The sequence below is a fragment of the Zerene cesonia genome, chromosome 6, assembly GCF_012273895.1.
Source record: "Zerene cesonia ecotype Mississippi chromosome 6, Zerene_cesonia_1.1, whole genome shotgun sequence".
Lineage (NCBI taxonomy): Eukaryota > Metazoa > Arthropoda > Insecta > Lepidoptera > Pieridae > Zerene > Zerene cesonia.
In genome coordinates, this window is record NC_052107.1 from 979,752 (window position 1) to 1,000,298 (window position 20,547).

The 20,547-nt window shown below is 33.8% G+C and overlaps 1 protein-coding gene across 1 annotated transcript; it reads left to right on the top strand.

The window, feature by feature from the left end:
- Nucleotides 1–816: 816 nt before the first annotated feature.
- On the top strand, nucleotides 817–20,245 carry LOC119840489 (protein draper-like). Its single transcript, XM_038367127.1, has 8 exons — nucleotides 817–956; nucleotides 2,914–3,001; nucleotides 3,478–4,205; nucleotides 16,151–16,169; nucleotides 16,456–17,528; nucleotides 18,341–18,451; nucleotides 18,787–18,917; nucleotides 19,964–20,245. Exons 1-8 carry the CDS (start codon nucleotides 853–855, stop codon nucleotides 20,125–20,127), a joined length of 2,418 nt encoding a protein of 805 aa, XP_038223055.1. The 5' UTR covers nucleotides 817–852; the 3' UTR covers nucleotides 20,128–20,245.
- Nucleotides 20,246–20,547: the final 302 nt, after the last annotated feature.

The following is a 20,547-nucleotide window of genomic DNA, read 5'->3' on the forward strand; positions in this document are numbered from 1 at the left end:
TGTGTGTGTGTGTGTGTGTGTGTGTGTGTGTGTGTGTGTGTGTGTGTGTTTGAGTAAATATTCATCCTTCTTCTTCGTCTTTTTCGAATCTAAGCGATGTACTAAATGCTTGCCTATTATTTGGTACAATATTGCAGACAACAATTATTTTTTATTGCCACGAGTTGTTGAATTTGATTGACACGACCATATGGGACGATAAAGTTGCTTCAAGGAGGTCTCTTTTTACGCGCCATGTGATGTTAAATCGTATTTAATAAAAAAAAGCTTAGTTTAGATTGGATAGTTAGATTGCTGTTGATGTATTTTAATCAAAACACTTTTTAACAAACAACACAATTTTGCTGATATTGCTTTTAAATATATTTTTATTCGATCAATTAGATTTATATAATATTAGTGGTCCGCTCCGGCCTCGCCCATGGTACATTTGTAGCCTAGAGCCTTCCTCAATAAATGGGCTATCTAAAACTGAAACAATTTTTCAAAACGGACCATTGGCTCCTCAGATCAGCGCGTTCAAAGAAACTAACACACAAACAAACTCTTCAGCTTTATCATATTAGTATAGATTACTTTAGTCCAATAAAATTAAATATTTCCAAAAAATCCTGACGCAGATTAAAAAACAATTAAGTACAAGCGTATCCCGGTCGTTAACTAATTGTTCTACTTAATTATTGCATTTTGAATTTAACACAAAGGAAATAAGGGTGAGTTTCAATAAGTCGACGGTCTCTGATTTATGTCCCAACATCCTTTCACACAGGCAATGATAGATCATATTGTTTTTAAATTCCTTGCCATTTGGTTGTGTCGTAGGGACAGCAAAAAAAAAATCAAATTTTAAAAATGTGCTCAAAGTTTGTGATTTGTATTTTATTTTTTATCTGTGGAGTGGTTTCGGTGCAGGCTTTGAAAGTAGATGCGCCTGGAGTTTGTGTGGTGACTAAACAGTATGTATAACATTGTTATAGATTAAAAATGCTTCGGTACTATAATTTTGGTATTACATTAATATATTTTAACAAATAGCTAAGAGAATATACGACAACAAAATTTTAATAACGTCTCTCTTAATAAACTAGACATGATTTGTTTCTTCACTACATAGTATAAAACAAAGTCACTTTCTCTGTCTCTATGTCCCTATGTAGGCTTAAATCTTTAAAACTACGCAACGGATTTTTATAGGGTTTTTTTAACAGTACAGTTATGTAGAACATCTTTTAAACTACTCCTAATTTAACGCGTGCGACGCCGCGAGCAAAAGCTTTTTAATTCATAAACTAGTCGTTGCCCGCAGCTGCGCTCGCCTAGTCAAAACAATTTTTATAAGAATTATTTTCTTTATTACGCTATTAATCACAAATGTCGTCTTTACAAATGATCTACGACTGATTGTTGATGAGACGAACAAGCTTGCGATAAATATTAGCCAAATATTAACTAATTCCCTGTTCAATTTCATATTTGTAACAAAAAAATTAACGACTTTCATATGAACTTGGGACAGCCCTACACGCCTCTAATACAGCACAATTAGCAACATTTATTTAAAGTAGACGTCTACTGAATATTGAATTTTATAATTTTTATATAGTCTATTGTTCAAAACTGAAGAATCTTCATGCAAATTTGCGACAGCCCTAGGAGCTGTTAATGAAAATTATGCCTTATTGAAAATTCCTTTTTTGGAAAATGTCAGCAAACTATAAACTACCTCCCTGCCAAATTTCCAGTTTGTAACACAAAAAATTAAGGACTTTCATACAAACTGTCGACAGCCCTAGACGCCTTTAACGCAACCCCATTGGAAAATCCGTTCTTAGTGTGCGTCTTCCAACTAACTACTAACTACCTACAAAATTTCACTTTCATACGTTCAGCGGTTTTTGAGATTTCTTGATGAGTGAGTGAGTGACCTTTGGTTTTTATATATATAGATTATAAACCCAAACTCAAATATTATTTATTCAATTAGTCTTCTTATAGAAGCACTTTTGGATCGCCATAACATAGTTTTAACATTTACCACCGGTTGTTTCATATAAATACATAAATTAGTTATACTAATTAACATAATTCGTCTTTCAAATATAGTATGCAAGGGGTTCCGGAGGGGATAATTCGATCTAGCCAAGATTTATAAAAAAATACAGAGATGAATCATCCAGTTACTATCAATTACTATATGTGAATTATTAAAAATTCTGGGATTTTTGGTTTAGTTCTTATCAAAATAATATATAGTATTCGGGATTTTTTTGGAATTTCCTGATTTTAGCCCAGATGATATGATTCAAAGGATTCCCAAAAATATAATATATATAACTTATACCTACCTTCATTCTAAAAGTGCAATTGTTTGTAGAATTAGAGTATTGGATTTCAAAACAAATAAGTCACACCCTTCACTAGTTGTGGTAAATAGTATCAAATAAAACAATTTTACAATTGTATAAATGAAATTATCTTTAGTTTAATAGATAACGATAACTTTAAATCATTTGAAAAAGGTTCTCAAACGAACCAATTTGACGCCTCAAATTAAAATTAACTACTACTTAGTGGTAGTTTATCTATAACAAAGTCTTATTATTACAGAGCAATGTTTTTATCATTAGCCCATATATGTTAACATGCAGGTATTCGGGCCTATGGGGGTTTAGGCCTTAGTCGATCACGCTGGCCAAGAGCACCCGCTCTTGAGCAGATGTCACATGTCGTCGAACTTTTTGATTTTAAGATATACAGGTTTCCTCACGATGTTTTCATGTGGATCATGTGAAGATACTCGTAAATTGAAAAAATCAATTTATTTCATGCACGTTCGACCGGTCTTAAACTCACTGCTTTAAATTTAAAAAGTTTTTATTAAAATAATTAAATAAATATTACAATTTTTTACAGAGTAAGGAAGACGAGAGTGATATCGCAGACCTTCGTCAAATTGTGTGGCCGAGGTAGAAGGTGTACAGCTGTTAGGAAGAAGCCTATAGTCAGTATTATTATTTATTTATCCACTAACTTCAGCAAACAGTTTGACACTTCATATATACAAGTTTTTGAATAATCATCCTCTCTACTTACATTGCGAACTAACTCTGTAAGCTCTGTCTGTCTCTTCACGCCTAAACCACTAAACCGATTTGTAAATTTGTTACAGAAATAGTTGAGATTTGAAAAAGGACAAAGGATAGGTTTTATCTCTGTAATGCCTAATAGCATTAAAAAGTTCCTGTTGTAATGAACGGGATAACCCTGCGACAGTCTTTTAGCTTTTGAGACGTTAGTTGATAAATAACATCAATAAAAATAAGTATAGACACTTTTTATATATCTATATGTATACAATACGCGATATTTTTCTTTCTACTCATTCCGTATGATCAATATTATTTATTGCGTAATAACAAATGAACAATCATTTCGTTGTTTTCAATAATATTATAAACCTAATATTGCCCATTTCAGGTATTCACAAAGACAGAACGGCAAACAGTATGCTGCAAGGGTTGGGTCTATGAAGCACCGACCGATTCTTGCGTGCCCTTCTGCAGCACTGGCTGCTATGGCGGTCGTTGTGTCGCACCAGACCAATGTGTGTGCGACCCACCAAAGATACTAGACCCACAACACAACAACACATGCGTTACACCAATATGCAGCTCGAACCAACACCCATCACCCTGCGTCAACAGCGAATGCCGTAACAACACGTGCATCTGCAATCAAGGATATGAGAGATACAACACGACCCATTGCTACAAATGTGAGCCTGACTACAAGATAGATGAGGACTTCGTATGCAGGCTGCACTGCGACCCAGGCTATCTCGTCAACGGTGATGAATGTGAGCCAGTGTGCTATACATGTGTAAACGCCAAATGTGTGTTACCCAATGTATGCCAATGCTTCGAGGGTTACGGCGGTTTTGGGGATGTCTGCGAACCAATGTGCAATTGTACGGGCAGATGCATAGCTCCCAACGTGTGTGAGTGCCCAGAGGGGTATAGGAATATAAGTGGAGAATGTGAACCGGTGTGTGATAAGTGCGTGAACGGAGTGTGTACAGCTCCTGATGTATGCACGTGCCTCGACGGCTTTGCCAAGAACTCGACGACGGGCGAGTGTTATGACTGCGAGAAATCGTGTACACGCTGCGATGATAGCGGAATCTGTTTGGACGATTGTTCGCTTATGTGAGTATTTTTTATGTCATAAATATCGTGGGAAATATATTATGTATGAATAATGATAATCCAGCCTAAGACGATGCAGTTGTAGGTGGTTAATATTTGCCACCGCTTCTGAAATTAGTATTTACAAGGAAGAATTGGCCAGTTCTCTGTTTTGGCACGGAATTCAAAGAAATGAGTAGTTAGCGCTTACAGTAATTATTATAAGCGCTTATTAATATAATTTTATTAATTTGTTTTCGCTTTTGGGTGGTTTTGAAGTCGGTTAAATTTATGTTAAATTATTTGTGTGTACATCTTGTGGTGTATCTAATCCTAAGTAGGTATAGTAGTATCCTAAGTAGGGCGAGCCTTGGGATCGTGCGTTGTTTGTCATTTAAAGGTTCCTTCTACGTCAGAGGCGTTTTTCAATTTTGATACAAATATCTCTCTCAATGACGATACTTTGAAGACAGTTTTTGTGTTACCTTGTGATTATCAAGTTTGGTGTCAAAATGTCCATGGATTTTCCTTTTCTACGTATTCATCAAATGCTATACCGATATTATGTTATAAACGCGAAAGTTTGTAAGTATGTAGTGTTTCTTGATACCCTTTCAAGCAAAAACCTGATGAGATCTGTGTGAAGTTTAGTACAGAGATGGGTCATAATCTGGATTAGCACATATTTTACATTTAAGCCGGGTACACCGCGAGTGAAGCCGCAGGTTCGACCTATTGATATTATAAATACGAAAGTAACTCTGTCTGTTTGTCTCTTCTTCACGTCTACGTTTACCTAAATCGCCTAACTCGGCAATACATAAACGACGATTGGTATTTGTGCAAAACACAAGGAATAAGTTTATGTACGTTACTATAAGCCAAATTGTAGAAGCTTTACTCACTTAGAGCATAGATGGCGTTGTGTTAAATTCTAGAATATCTTATACCTTTAAACGAGCAATTCTTAATCAATATATATATATATATAATTGGAATCTCGGAATCGGCTCCAACGATTTTCATGAAATTTAGTATATAGGGGGTTTCGGGGGCGATAAATCGATCTAGCTAGGAATCTTTTTTAGAAAATGTCATATTCCAGTTTTATCGACTTAAACTTAGCGACTCTTCCTGACATCTATTGGCGAATAATAATACTAAACTTCACGAAGTTAAACCGAGCAAGGCTCGGTCATCCAGGTACTCTTTAATTTATGTGGCATAATACTATTCTGAATATGGCTATTGAAAAACCATTTTTTGATACTTTTTGTTAATTTAATTTATATATTACTATATAAACCCTGTTAATTAAATGAGCATTGGGTCGTATATCCTTTTCCTTAGCCTTCCCGGACCTTTCCTTTTTATCTCTCGTCAATCCTCTCGTAATCCCTTTGCAATTTATAGTCGGCAATCCATTTGTAAGGTCTGTTCATGAGCTATGGAACTGCTTACCATCAAGGAACCCACTATTGAGCTAGTGGGTTCCTTGATGGTAAGCATGCCGGCCGGCGAGGACATAAAAAAATATGGAATGGATATAAAATCTACGTCATGCTGAATGCATCATTGACGCACCGTTGTGCGCATTTCGAAGCCCTGACCGAGTTACTATTAAGCTCGTAGCTCACACGACAAGTCTGTCAACAAAAGAACTTACATTTCAAACCTTTCCTTTACATGTAAATGTGTAAAAATATAATTTTCATTACACGCATGTGTTCATTTTTCGATCTCTTCACTATTTTAATAATTATTGAATAATTATTAAAAAAATTTTTTTGATCACGAGGCGGGTTTTTTTTTGTTCTTTCAAAATTTCTCATTTATAAACCATTTCAATGTTATAAAACTAAAAATTTAATGTTTATTCATTTTCCACAAAAAAGTCCACCGACCTTCCTGGGGGGTGAGATACCACTGCAAATTCTAAAATGGGACCAATAATTAAAATTACATATATAAGGAATATAACAGGAATTGAAAACCTTCTGTCCTTATAGAGAGATCGGTTAAAAATCTTCTATCTATCTCTAACAAAAAAAAAGGAAACGTGACATATTCCGTTACAAAAACTCAATAACAATGATGATACATCCATAATTAATTTTGTTAAGCACATTTAAATACATTCAAGTTATAAATAAATCATAACTTACTAAGTTAATGAACCTATAAATTATGATTCTCGTGTGAAATCATTGACTATTGCTGTGTTATCATTTTTGCGATATGACGCTATTTCCTGTCTACCAGTCCTGTACTATTTCTATAATTATTATTAACAATAAAACCTCTTTAAATAAATGGGGCCACGGACACCAGCTTGCAAATAAAAGCATCAAAATCATTTCACCCAGTCGGAAGTTTTAGGGTCACAAATAAAAAATGAAACAGTCGAATTGATAACCTCTTCCTTTTTTGATGTCGGTTGAAAATCAAACAAATTAAAGAGTTTTAAAGTAAGTAAGTTGATAACTTTCTTTATCAGGTGATCCTGCTATCGTCATATAAAAATCTTAAAGTAACACATGAAACTGATATAAGTATGTGATCAATCTGAGCTTTGATAGAATTGTTTACCTATGTTTAGTTATTTAAAAAATCAACGAATGAACCGCCATAAAACCACAGATTTATATAAATAAAACCACACATTTATTCACAATTATTGTTTGTTCCCTATAATAAAACGTTTACCACTTTAATTTCTTTATATTTTAGTTTTACTATGATAATTCGGTTTTATTCAATTTGTCATAATTACAACGATAATTTACAGAATACAATGAAGACATAAATCCGCAATGTTCTAGAAGTAATAGAACATATTAATTACTTTTAAAATCGCTATTGCACAATGTAATTGTTTTTATCAATAGGAAAATTCCTGTCCTGTGGTAGATAATGTACACTATCGAAATGTTGAAATATATATAAACCATTGTGTACTTTAAAACGAGAAACATAAGCGTCCATATTCCTTGTATTGTTTTACGATTGAGAACTGAATGTGCATGCTGCACAAATAGTTTAATACTGTTATATAGAGAAATGACGTGCTTTAAGCTAGATATATGAACTTATCCCTGTTCTATGACAACAAACAATACGTTTCGTTTTCATAAGTATAACTTAGTCTAGAAATACTCAACAGTTATTAACGAATGTTTTCAAAAACGACGGAGGACTTGTTTTTCTTTTAAATTGTTTTTTTTTCTAAGACCATAGATAATTTAATACTGCTTAGGCTATGCTACAATTTAGTGTAAGAAAAGCACAGATAAGATATTCTTATTACAGCATATTTATAATTAAAACTTTCAGTACCAATAGCGAATAAAATTCGAAGCTTAAATAAATTTAAATTCTTGCCATGTAGAATTCTTCTATCAAAGATATTATTCATAGTACCGTTATTTGGATTTTTTTTTAAGAATATTAGAACAAAAACGTTAATATTTGGATAGTGTTATAATAGATATATATAATAGTTCTAGAAAACACATTTTAAGTCAATAATGAGAAGCGTTGATTATAGTAATTGAATTCATGTATTTGTAATCAAAGATTTATATGAAGCAAAAAAACATAATCCGGAGTTCGTAATGACATTTATAGAATTCCGCTACATTTTTTTCCTTTACAATATTTTTGCTTTATTCGACGTTGCCAAAAACGAACGAGGTTCTCAATTTTTTTTTTATACTTTTTAACGTTACTTGATAACTACATAGTCACGTAAAAATCCACGTGGGTTTTTAACCGTAACTTGTATGAAAATTGTTCTCATTTGGCCCCATTTCGAACGACGATGTCGAATATAGATAACTTCAAATTGGGAATGGCGTATGTTTTTTTTGTAATAATTTACGTAGTTTTAAGAGAAATTAAATCTGATGAAAAAATATAAATAAACAAATAGTGTTGCGTAATCTGTCGTGGGCTGACTAAGATACGCAGGTCGAAGCTAAAATTAAATCAAATTAAACGAAAAAATAAACAAATATAGTTTTATTCATGTCGTGGATAACAATATTAGGCTGAAAAGTAAGAGCTTAGAAGACTAAGATTACGTAATTCTTTAATTACTGTTTATGTTTTATTGCAATTCTCATATTTGTGTTATATATTGAATCTGAATCCTGCTCATGCACTATCTAATATCATATAACAGATAAAATATTTGAAATATTTAATAAATACACACATATCATTTTATTTTTGTGCCTTTAATTTAAGTGTATCAGAGAGCTTAAGGCCGGGAAACATTTAAAATACCTATGACATAATAATACAATAATAATAATTGATAAAATGTTCGAAATTCACGGACGGTTAATCATTTATGTATAATTAAGTGGTTGATAATATTGTATTAACGTTGTTTAAATGTATGTGATATTTGATACAGGATGGTGGAAAAAATATTTTCCACGTCCATTTGATGCTCGGATCCAACATTGTTGCATAATTAGAATACACACACACACACTTACGATGACAGTACCACAAAAATGGTTAAGTGCGAGTCGCATCTGAATTCTTACAAAAATAATATGTATCTATAAGGATGAATAAATGATTATAATTTAAGATTATGATTATGATAAAAGTATATGACGCCTTCATTGACGTAAGTGAGGCGTCACAGACCCATCTGGGTTGATGGTATTGACAGACAAGCGAAGAAAAATTATCCACATATTTGTTACAGTCCATACTCGCCGGTCAAAAGAACTTGTGACCTGAAAAATGACTCAAAGTTGTTTTCACCCATGCCTGTGACTGATTTTTCGTAGGTAGTATATTATTATGTATCTAAAAATGTAGTATTAAGTGACCCCTATTTTGAAACGTTTGACTACGAAGGCAGAGAAAGAAGAAACAAAAACATATATAAACTAAATAGGTTACCGAATAGTGTTGTCACGAGCCTGTTAGGTTTTCTTTCACTGCTATAAGATCCGATCGTGTGAAGCAAGAGTCTTACGGCAGCAGCTGGCGAGTGTCAGAAACGACTCGCTAGAACGTAGGGCAGAACGTAGGGCGCTTTCTACTTAAACAGAAGCAAACTATACAATGACTGAATTCAGCTGAATTATGTGATACTTACTTTTTAGCGATTAAACATTTTTTTTATGTTAAAACTTTTAACCACTCTTGAATTCAGCAATCAGTCAAGTGTTTTTTCTGACGTAATCGGTCATAACCAGTTTTGACTGATTTTTACAGTGAAAATGAATTTGACCGGCTGTGAGTTTTGTCTGTAACACACGTACTAATACTAGCATTTTGTTATCTGTGGTACTAATATCGCGCAGTTGTCAAAATCCCGCCTCAATCTAATGCGATTCATTTGCACCGTTAAATGCTTCAATATTGTTTAAAATAGTTAAATCATCATCCTCGTTGATTAAGACGGGTTTATTTCATAATTATTCACATTAAATTATAACAAACTTAAAATACTTTTTTATGTCATTGTCGGCAATGGAGCTGGTCGCCTGATGGTTAGCGCTACCACCGCCCATAACAACACATAACAGTATCGAGGCAGTGTTCTCCAAACATTTATTATAATACTGCATATTGACGTGGGTACATTTAATCGCGTACAAGCAATGTGTAATGATTAAAACATAATACCTAACACTCCCGAATTAATAACGTCTAAATGCGAAAGACGTCCCGCCGAAGGTCAGACACTATTTATCATTAAAGTTACGCGTTGTTTTTGTATATTTGTGGGTAGCTATAAAACAAAGTGGGCCGTAAAATATAGTTGGTCGATTAGCGTCGCGTGACAGGCATTACAATAACCAAACAGTGGCTCATCGATCGTCAATTGCTCGTTTGATTTGGCGTTGCAAAATTAGAGATCTGTTGAGATGTCCGGTGGTAACTTGACGTGGAATACATTCAATATTTTATTGTTATTTTATTTATTTTAGCTTCACCAACAGGTATTACATAAAAGAAATTATATCAAGTAAATATAAAAAAATTAAGAGCTAAATGCACACCTTTAAAAGGTAAACACAACATGCATATTAATTAAACAACTAATATTATACCGCTGATGTGTATTATGCAGTATAACATTGCAATGTTTTCTTTATACTTTCGTTTGTAAGATGTTTTAGTTGTTTAATTTATATGCATGTTGTGTTTACCTTTTAAAGGTGTGCACTTAGCTCGTATTTTTTGAAGTGAAACTTCTTTAGAATCGTTGTGATTTCAAACCTGATGCAACGGAAAAACGACAGGTAAGAGACAGAAATACAAAAATGTGTAGAATGAAGCCGGCAAAGAATGAGACAGAAATATACATACTATTTTATTCATTCTTTTGACGATTTATTGAAGTTTCACTTCTATCATGTGTGAATCGCACACACACCTTTTTTTATATTTACTTGATATAATTTCTTTAATGTAACACTTGTTGGTGAATCTAAAATAAATAAAAATAAAATAAAATAAAAATTCCTCAAATTTCTCATGTAATGCATTGGTTTGTATGTGTTAGGGGAGTGTTTTAAATCATGCTGATACTTACTGATAGGAAGATGATAGCGTTTTTGTTGTTCATTTGATTGGTGTTATGTCTGTCTTTTCTTCACGCCTAAATAACTGAAAATAATATAATTAATTGCTTGAAAACCAGTAGAACCTGATATTCTACTGTCTGTCTACTTGTCTCTGTCTACCTAGAAAGTTACTTCTATAAAAAGTTACTTACATATTATGATATGTAGGGATTTGTAGAGATAAAGTAGGTTTTAAAATTAATAATCTTCTCTACATATATAATATTCTCGTGTCACAACGTTAGTTACCATACTCCTCCGAAACGGGTGGACCGATTCCTATGAAACTTTGTGTACATAACGTGTAGGTCTGAGAATCGGCCAATCTTTTTTTCATACCTCTAACTGATAAGATTAAGGCAGAACAGTATTTGTCGGGTTAGCTAGTAGTATTAAAAAGCTTTAATTTTCAACGGAACCCACGGTTAAAGTCACAGAGCTCTCACCAATTTATCCGCATTAATATCATATCGGCTTTCGTTTCGCACGTGCAATTTTTTATAGATACCCGACAAATTTGCATAAAAATTTTTGTATATTCACCTCTCGTCGTTGTAACCATCGCCGGATGTTCCGCTAGCTACTGGTATAAGCCATTGTTTGAACCGTAAGTTGTAACCGAGAAATGTGGCTTTTTAACCGACATTAAAAATCGAGAGAACAGATTAGGTTGTTTGCTTTGTTCGACTGTTACTTTAGAGTTTGTAAGCATGTAATAAATCATTATTTTAAAGAAATCACGTACAGTTTGTTTGCTGGATAAGATTTTCTATCAGGCGTACTAGAAGGCTGATCTTTATTCGATTTAATTCTTAGTAAAATATGTTTTTATAAAAAAATCATAGAACAAGTCAATGTCAGGTCTAAGTACTAACTGTTTTGTTTAGCTTTTTTATATTATTATTAAAATAGTTCGTTTATAGTTTATAATTAATAATAATGTATATCTTACAATTCACACTTGCGAAATAACGATGGTTATATTTTTCTAAGTTTTAATAGCTTCCAATGCAATATATAAATGTTTGAAAACTCAAACTCAAAAACTCAAAACTCAAACGGATTATGGGAGTAAGGCTTCATATATACAGGTGAAAGTCTCTCAAATCAGTTAAGACAGGTAGTACTTTGCCTGTCTTAACCGATTTGGGTAAAATTTGGTACAAAGAGAGTTCGAGTCCTGAGAAAGGACATAGGATGGGTTTTATCGGAAATTATCCGCGTTTTTTGAATTGCGGGCGAAGCAGCGGGCATAGCGATCAACTTGCGCGAAATCCTACTTCCTACTAATATTATAAATGCGAAAGTTTGCAAGGATGTGTGTGTGTTTGTTGCTCTTTCACGCAAAAAACTTCTGAACCGATTGCAATGAAATTTGGTACGTAGACAGCTGGACAACTGGAGTAATATATAGGCAACTTTATATCCCGATGTTCCTACGGGATACGGACTTACACGGGTGAAACTGCGGAGCGCAGCTAGTATTCTTTATATTTATCTCACTTTGATCAGTTAAATATGTGCATTTATTTATTTCTTTATTTACATACATCAATTACCTTTACGGGACTAACCTACTACGCTGTTTGTATATATGTGGTTGAATTTTGAGTTTTTAAACGTACCTAAGTCATTTTTATTCGTCGTCGAATCTCTGTCTGTATTTGATGCTAGTGATCCACCCCGTCTTCGCCCGTGGTACATACATAGCCTTCCTCAATAAGTGGGTTATTTAACACTGAAATAATTTTTCAAATCGGACCAGTTGTTCCTGAGATTAGTGCGTTCAAACAAACAAACAAACTGTTCAGCTTTATTATATTAGTAAAGATTCATAAAATCCGCTCGAAGTAATTCAGCCCTCACCGTAATTGTCAGATTTTCAACTAATACAGTAGATCGGAATGAAATAAAGTTGCAGTAGCGTTATCTTAACGAGCTTTAAATAAGTTCTAAACCTCCGAGTATAAGGAACTAAAAGACAATCTACCGCGTCGTAAAAAGCCAATCTTTTACAGAGGATCCGTTGTGAGGATGCGACGCACACGTCATGATTATAAACATAAAACAACATCCTGTGTGTATGTTTGAACCGTCAGTTGTTAGCACGCAGTGGATGGTACATATCGTGTTTTTTGTTGCGCACCAACGGATGTGATAATACTTATCGGATTCAGTGGAACTATGGATGCTCTAAGGCTCTTGGCTCTCCTCAATTTGGCAATAATTGTTGTACTTGGCCTGAACCCGAACGACCCCCATGTTTGTTCGATGTAAGTGCTTTTTTAACCGACTCTAATAAAGGAGGAGGTCCCAATTCGACTGTATTTTTTTGGTGTTCGTTACCTCATAACGTTTGGTGAACTCTAATATAGGTCTAAAACAGATTTTGTGTGATTCTTTTGTATGAAGTCTGGTGCTTCGCTTCACTCGTCTTGTATTTGTTAACTTTATTTTATTTTTTATTGAAGATGGCTCTTACAAAGAAGCAGGTACCACCTGATGGTAAGTGGTCACCATCGCCCACAAACACTTGTAACACTATAGGCATAAATCAAAAAAAGAAGACACAAATACGTTCTTTCCTTGAAAGTTAATTCATTATTAAGTTGATCTTGGTTAATTTAAAAAGATATAATTGTTTGCAATATTTGATTAAACTTGTGTATCTTCCATGCGAGAATGGATCTTTTGGGATAAGATAGCCTGCATAAGACTGCCAAGTTTCAATATCGGTTTAGCAATTTATGTGGTTAAGTGAAACATGCAAAATGCCTGTTTTCTGTACTAGCATATCGTTATCAAACATAATTAGCAATGTGTGTAGGTTCGCTTATGACGCAAGTTCAAGGTCATTGGTAGAAATTGTTTGATTTGTTTATTTATTTATCAATTTATTATTTATCGTTGCAGTTGTGTTCTTATTTTTATACAAGTTTTTTAAATAATTTGATATTTCGGGATTTTTTTTATTTTAAGCTATAATTTATCACTGTGTCAAATTTTATCCAGAACCGATGAGCCAATTCTGTGTTAAAGAGTACTTAACAACCATCATTCCTAATATCGTACTATGCGTATTAAACTATTTTAGTCCTTAACTTTTTATCAAAATAATAAAAGAAGCGGTCCGTTTCTGAGATTAGTGCGTTCAAACAAACAAACTCTTTAGGTTTATAATATTAGTATAGATTGATAGGATTCAAACTCTTGGAGTACCGGGTTCAAATATGTTGTTATTTGTTATCTGATTTTAATTGTGCCATAGAGTATATTATAATTTCTATATGGCGATGTGTCATCATCTTCATCAGCCAATACATGTTCCCACTGCTGGGACACAGGCCTCCTATGAGGGTTCAGGCCATAATCCACCACGCTGGCCAAGTGCGGGTTGGCAGATGTCGCATGTCGTCCAACTTTTGATTCTTGGACATGCCGGTTTCCTCACGATGTTTTCCTTCACCGTTTTAAGCAGTGGTGATGTTATCCACATCTGCAGATAAATTGAAAAATCAATTTATTTCCTTCACGCTCGCCCGGTCTCGAACCCCAACTTATCGATTTTGAAGTCCGAGGTTCTCACCACTGAGCCACCACTGCGTTTTTGACGATGTGTGACTAATGGGCAAATAGATCGAAAAATTTGTATTTTGTACACCTAGTATCGAACCCCCGCCTTCTAGGTTTGAGGCGGAGGCATTAACCGCTCATTACATGAACAATTCTAAATATTCATATTAATACTCAAATTACACAATGGTAGTTTGGAAAACAAGATAAGTAATATAATTGACATTCAATTGCGGCGGTTAATTAAATTTAGTCAATTTCCCGTTTAGGGAAAAGCATGCTGTAGTATGGTTTAATTATATATATTATATTTTTTATAAGTAATCATTAAATATACGTACTAATCTACATTTCTATATAACATAACAAACTACTATAAACTAACAACAAAACTATATTACTAATTAAAAAAATTATTTTTGAAAGGTTATAAAATAAATTTATCATCACAATTGCTTTTATGGATAAAACTGCATGAATTTAGATACAATTTATAATTTCAGTAATGCAATTCATCATCATCATCATCAACCCATTCAATCTACAGCAGTTGGTATGCATTTTTCACAACACCACTGCTTCAAACGGAAAAAGACCGTGACCGTGACCGACATGTCGAAGAATCAAAAGTTCGATGACATGTGATATCTGCCAACCTGCAATTGGCCAGTTTGATGGATTATGATATGAGCCCTCATAAGAGTCCCGTGACACTACATATATGTGCTGCAGATGATGATGATACGATGTTGTAAAGCCCGTGCACGATAAATGAACTCTTAAACATAACAAGACTGTTAAATCGGACCAGTATTTCACGATGTTAACGCGTGCTCCCAAACAAACAAATTCCATTTAGGACGGGGAAAAGTTACTAACAATGTCGTATTAAATTCAGTAATTTAGTACGTTCTAACGATTGTACGAAAATAAGTTATTTCCGAACGTTTCATTAATTTTAAGCTCATTTTTTGGTCATAACAAAAAAAGGGAATGACAAAACTAATCAATGTCATTAATACCTGATGACATTTGCTGTTTTCTCATTTTCTTTAAAGGAATATCTAGATTCTACTTATAAATCTCAGATGTAAAACTATCCACAACGTGACATTGGCAAAATTGTGGCAACACAGCACTGCCATTCATAAAATAAAATTGACTTGAATTGAATCTAGATTCTACTTTGATATATCGCTCTCGAAACCCACTGCATAGCAAAACTTGACGGACATTGTGGATCAGTTACCTACTGATGATCTCTGAACGAAAAAGTAGCGGATAACGCGAAATAATCACAGTAAAAGATCCACGTTGCAAATATAGTATTATGTCTCTAATCAAAAAAAAAATACGGTAAATGAATAGCTAATATTTTTCCGAACACGTCATGGCTTTTCCTTAGCGCCACAACGCGAAGTTGAATAGCACCAGATAACACGAATTTCGCTATATAAACTTTCTGCGATTGTCACACTGTATAATGGGTGGTTTTATAAGAGACATAACACGAATTTTGCAGGTGGGACTCGACTTATCCTGATACCATAACGCGTTATCTGTTTGAATATAGCAGATACAAAAGATGAGTTATAAGATTTAATAAGAAACCATTAATCAACGTATTTTTACACACTTTACATTAAAACAAAGATACAAACTCAAATCAAGCAATGATGATGAGAATAAATTCAAAATGTTATGTGAAGTCCGAAATGAAACGTTTTTTTATATTAGCCTTGAGGGTAGTTAATATTATGGCATTATGTTAAATATTACGTTTTTCTGTTTCAGGCGAGATCCGAGGACCAAGGTATGTACCTACATTTATTCGACGATATTCATTTAAAATATTCCAAATATGTTAATATAAATATCAAAAGTTAATAATGCATTTATGAGAAAAGTATAATGCAACATATTACAACATTATCCGACTTTAAAATGTGGAAAATACATATATTTCATTTGAAATAATGACAATATTTTAAAGTACCTACTTATATTCACAAATAATATAATAAAATATATCAATTTATCTCTTTGTGTTTATAACAAATTTATATCCAATTTTAATAGTCTTACTTCACCACTTCTAGCGATTAAGGCCGGCTTGCTGCGAAGGCTTCTTCTTCAATCGCACGACTCATTCATGTCAACCTAAATGCAAAGACGGGTGCTTACGAGGGCATTGCGTCACGACGAATCTTTGCACGTGTAAACCACCCCTGATTCTGCACAACAACAATGAGTGCATTGACCCCCCACCTAAATGCGATAGACCCTGCAAAAACGCCAACTGCACAGCTACGAACACATGCACATGCCACGATGGATATGAACATTCAGGTCTGTCAAAGGACATTTTCGAATGCGAACCAGTCTGCCGAAGCTGTGAGAACGGCAAATGTGTAGCGCCAGAAACTTGCGAATGTAACACCAACTATCAGAAGATAAACGACAAATGTGAACCAATCTGCAAACGACCTTGTGAAAATGGAATTTGCGCTGCGCCCGATAACTGCACATGTAATGTCGGTTATGAAAAAGACCCGTTAGATATATATATCTGTAGGCGTATTTGCGAAACTCCATGCGTCAACGGTTCCTGTGTATCGGGTGTATGTAATTGCTATCCTGGGTACACAGCAGTTAATTCGACGGCCTGTGCTCCAATCTGCACCAATTGTACTCACGGAGACTGTATAGCGCCTGAAACATGCAAATGTCACCAGGGTTATAGTTTAGATGCTGGAGAGTGCAGGCCAATTTGTAAAAGAGGTTGTGTAAATGGGTCCTGCGTTGCTCCAGATCAATGTGAATGTTTAGATGGGTATAGAAAGAGTAAAGATAGCGCAGTATGTGAACGTGATGATCCCATTTGTGGAAATTGCGATAATGGGAGATGCGTATCACGTAACGTTTGCTTCTGTAACGAGGGCTATGTAATGGTGGATGGGAGGTGCAAACCGACTTGCTCGAAGCCCTGTGTGAATGGAGAGTGTGTCGAGCCGAACAAATGCGAATGCCTGGATGGGTTTACTCGAAACGAAACAGATGTGACGTCTTGTTACAAGAATTGCTCGTGCGATAACGGCGTGTGTAAGGACGGTGAATGCGTCTGCAACAGAGGGTTTGATTTGGTGAATGATACCTGCACCATAATTAAGCCGTGAGTATACTTCTTTTAGAAGCGAACTTCCTTGGATTTGGTACGGTAGATTTTCTACTACTACTACTAACGTACCCTATTAGTGGATTTACATTATTCAGTGAATATGATCATGGTTTTTATTTCATTTCATTTATAAAGCATGGTAGCGAGATTTGATTCTTTTCTCTCTGAATAATTTTAGAAGATGAACAATTTTATGTATACTTAATTAATTATTTTCAAATACTGTTAAAATGAAGAGTTAACGAACTGTGTGGGTTTGTTTTAGTTTATGATTCATAATGGAAAATTAGGACTAGTTCATCGTAACTATTATTATGGTTAAAAGCGATTGTTTGAAAAACATAGCGTGTATCTGTTCAATGTTAATATTCATACACATATTCGAGTTTATAAATTATATCAACAATGTATAGTTAAAAGAGAACATAGTTCTTCTTAGAGAAAATCATTTGCTTGTTCTAAATGACTAATGATTTTCATATTTAAATGAAAAAATATCGATTAATGAAAGGACACATTTAAGTCCGATGTTATTTATTGTTAAAGTTAGCATGATAGATAAATAGTTTTACAGGTTTATAAATACATTTTAGTATTAAACTTAAATATAAAGTTATTAATTGAATCTAAATTCATATGCCATTTTTCATTATGTAGAAAAAAATTACTTAATAATAAAAATTAAACGACAATTTATGTCGTCTTGAAAATCGACGAAAGACTCAATTAGTAGTGTATTTTTTAATAAGCAAACATTAATTCGATAAAAAAAACATAGTTTTAATGATATATGTCGTTAATTACAGGATCGATTGCAGCAGTTGTAATAGCTCCTGCCCCGACGAACTTTGTTGGTGTAGCGATGGAATACCATGTCACAAGGTTGAGGATAGTGCTGAAGAGTCTTCAGCCGTAAGGTATGTGTCTAAAATTTATTCTTATATTATGAAGAGATCTAAATAGACAACTATGGCGCCATGTATTGGAATTTATAAATTTCATAGTGAGTCAACTGCGCATCATGGAGGAATGAGACTTTTAGTGGGGTAAAGTAGTCATTCTTTCTAGCCTACAAACTGTCTTTAGAAACAAAAATCGTACCATAAATGGTGCGACGTGAAAAGATAAAAAACATGCAAATGGAGTTACTTTCTCATATATAGTATTATCTGGGACTTAACATAGGTCTTATAATACTGCAAACAAACTATCACTATTTTAAAATATCGACATATAATAACATAATTTTCAGGTTGGCTGGTCTCGAGATGGGATGGCTGTTGGGAGGCTGTGTGGGAATCTTGTTGGTGACCGCCATGATTATCGTCATTGGCCACATCTGGAGGAAGAACCGGTACAATGGAACGGAAACGTTGGCAAACGGTATGATAGCTGGTCACTTAGTCACTGCCTTATCGGATCGCTAAATTGCGTTTAACTACCTCTATTATCTGCGCCTACATGTATATAACATGATTATTTTCAGTTTAACTGTAAATTTTAGCTTTGGTTTGGGTTTATAAATTGTATTTAATAAATTGTGTTAATAAATGTTACAAATATTACTGATGTATAAATTTACTGTATGTAGAAGGGAAGACTGTACTAAGAAAGAAGAGTGTACTAAGGGCATTCTCAAGGGCTAAGTTTTATGACCTACTATTGAAATTTACTTCATATTTGGAACAAATTTGTATTTAAAGTATTTCTTTTTTGTCATTTCATTAAGAGATCTCTTTAAAAGTACTGGTATCCTTACTGTGCCGTCACAGTATATATTTAATAATATTTTACAAGTATACAATAACATCGACTTGCATACAAAAGTAGGAGATAGACATTGATACGACACGAGGGAAAGAAACAAAATTTAAATGCCTGTTTTCCGGCTCAGTAAAGTAAAAAATTAATTTATGGGACGAGGTATACGCTTCTACAATAATATTCCTCGTAATATTCAATCGTTTAGTAGTGCTAAATTCAAAAACAATATTAAATTTAGTGTATTACGTTCAGAGAGCCTACTATAGCATTAATGCATATATGGAATATGACAATCCATGGAATGTGGTCGCTTAAGAACCATAGGACAGTTCATTGGCTTCATTGTTATGTAAACGTTACATATTATGTAAAATTCACATTGATGTTAATTCAAAAGAGAAGCTACAGAGTCTCTTGCCAGCTCTTCTCTGTAGAAAATGCCTTCCGAACCGGTGGTAAAAGTTATATAACTGCGTAATATGACGATTCAAAAGTGCTTCTATAGGAAGTCTAATTGAATAAATAAATGTTTGAGTTTGAGTTTGATTTATATTTTGTGTACAAGGTTAATTTTAATTGAACTGCTCTCTATTAAGAATGTTAATATTTACCTTTATAATGACGATAAAAATGGATATAAATCTGTAATCATTATGCTTTTTCAGGTGATCATGGTAATAGTCCGTGGAATGGCAGTATCCTCTTCACAGCACCGGAAACATTGAAGAAACGAGGTATACACGATATTCATACTAATATCGAAGAACACGATGAAAATACAGAAATTGACCCTCTCGCACCTGCTGTGGTTTCAGATCATAGAATATAATGTAGTAATAAAGAGGGTGGTAGTAAATACAAGAGGTGCTATCTAAGAGACCGGTCGCTAATAATTCATTGATTCGCTTGATTGGTCCCTTGGAAATTTTTGGGTATTTAACGATTTATAATTGATTGTTCTATTGCAACAACTTTTCGAAAATTGTATTTTCTAGCTTATTAGATTAATCTAAGAGAAGTCAATTAAAGTGACCTGAAAGATTTTATAAAATCATTGATAATGTAATTGATAATATAATAATTGAAACAGAATTATTAGTAGAATTGGAGACGGACGTCATTCATTGGATAAAACAACGAATTATGAAATTAAATATGGAAATAGGAAAAGGAGAGGAGCCGTTGGTTTAAAATATAATTTTAAAATCGGCGGTGTCGGTAGTTAATAGTGAAATATAAGAATTTATAT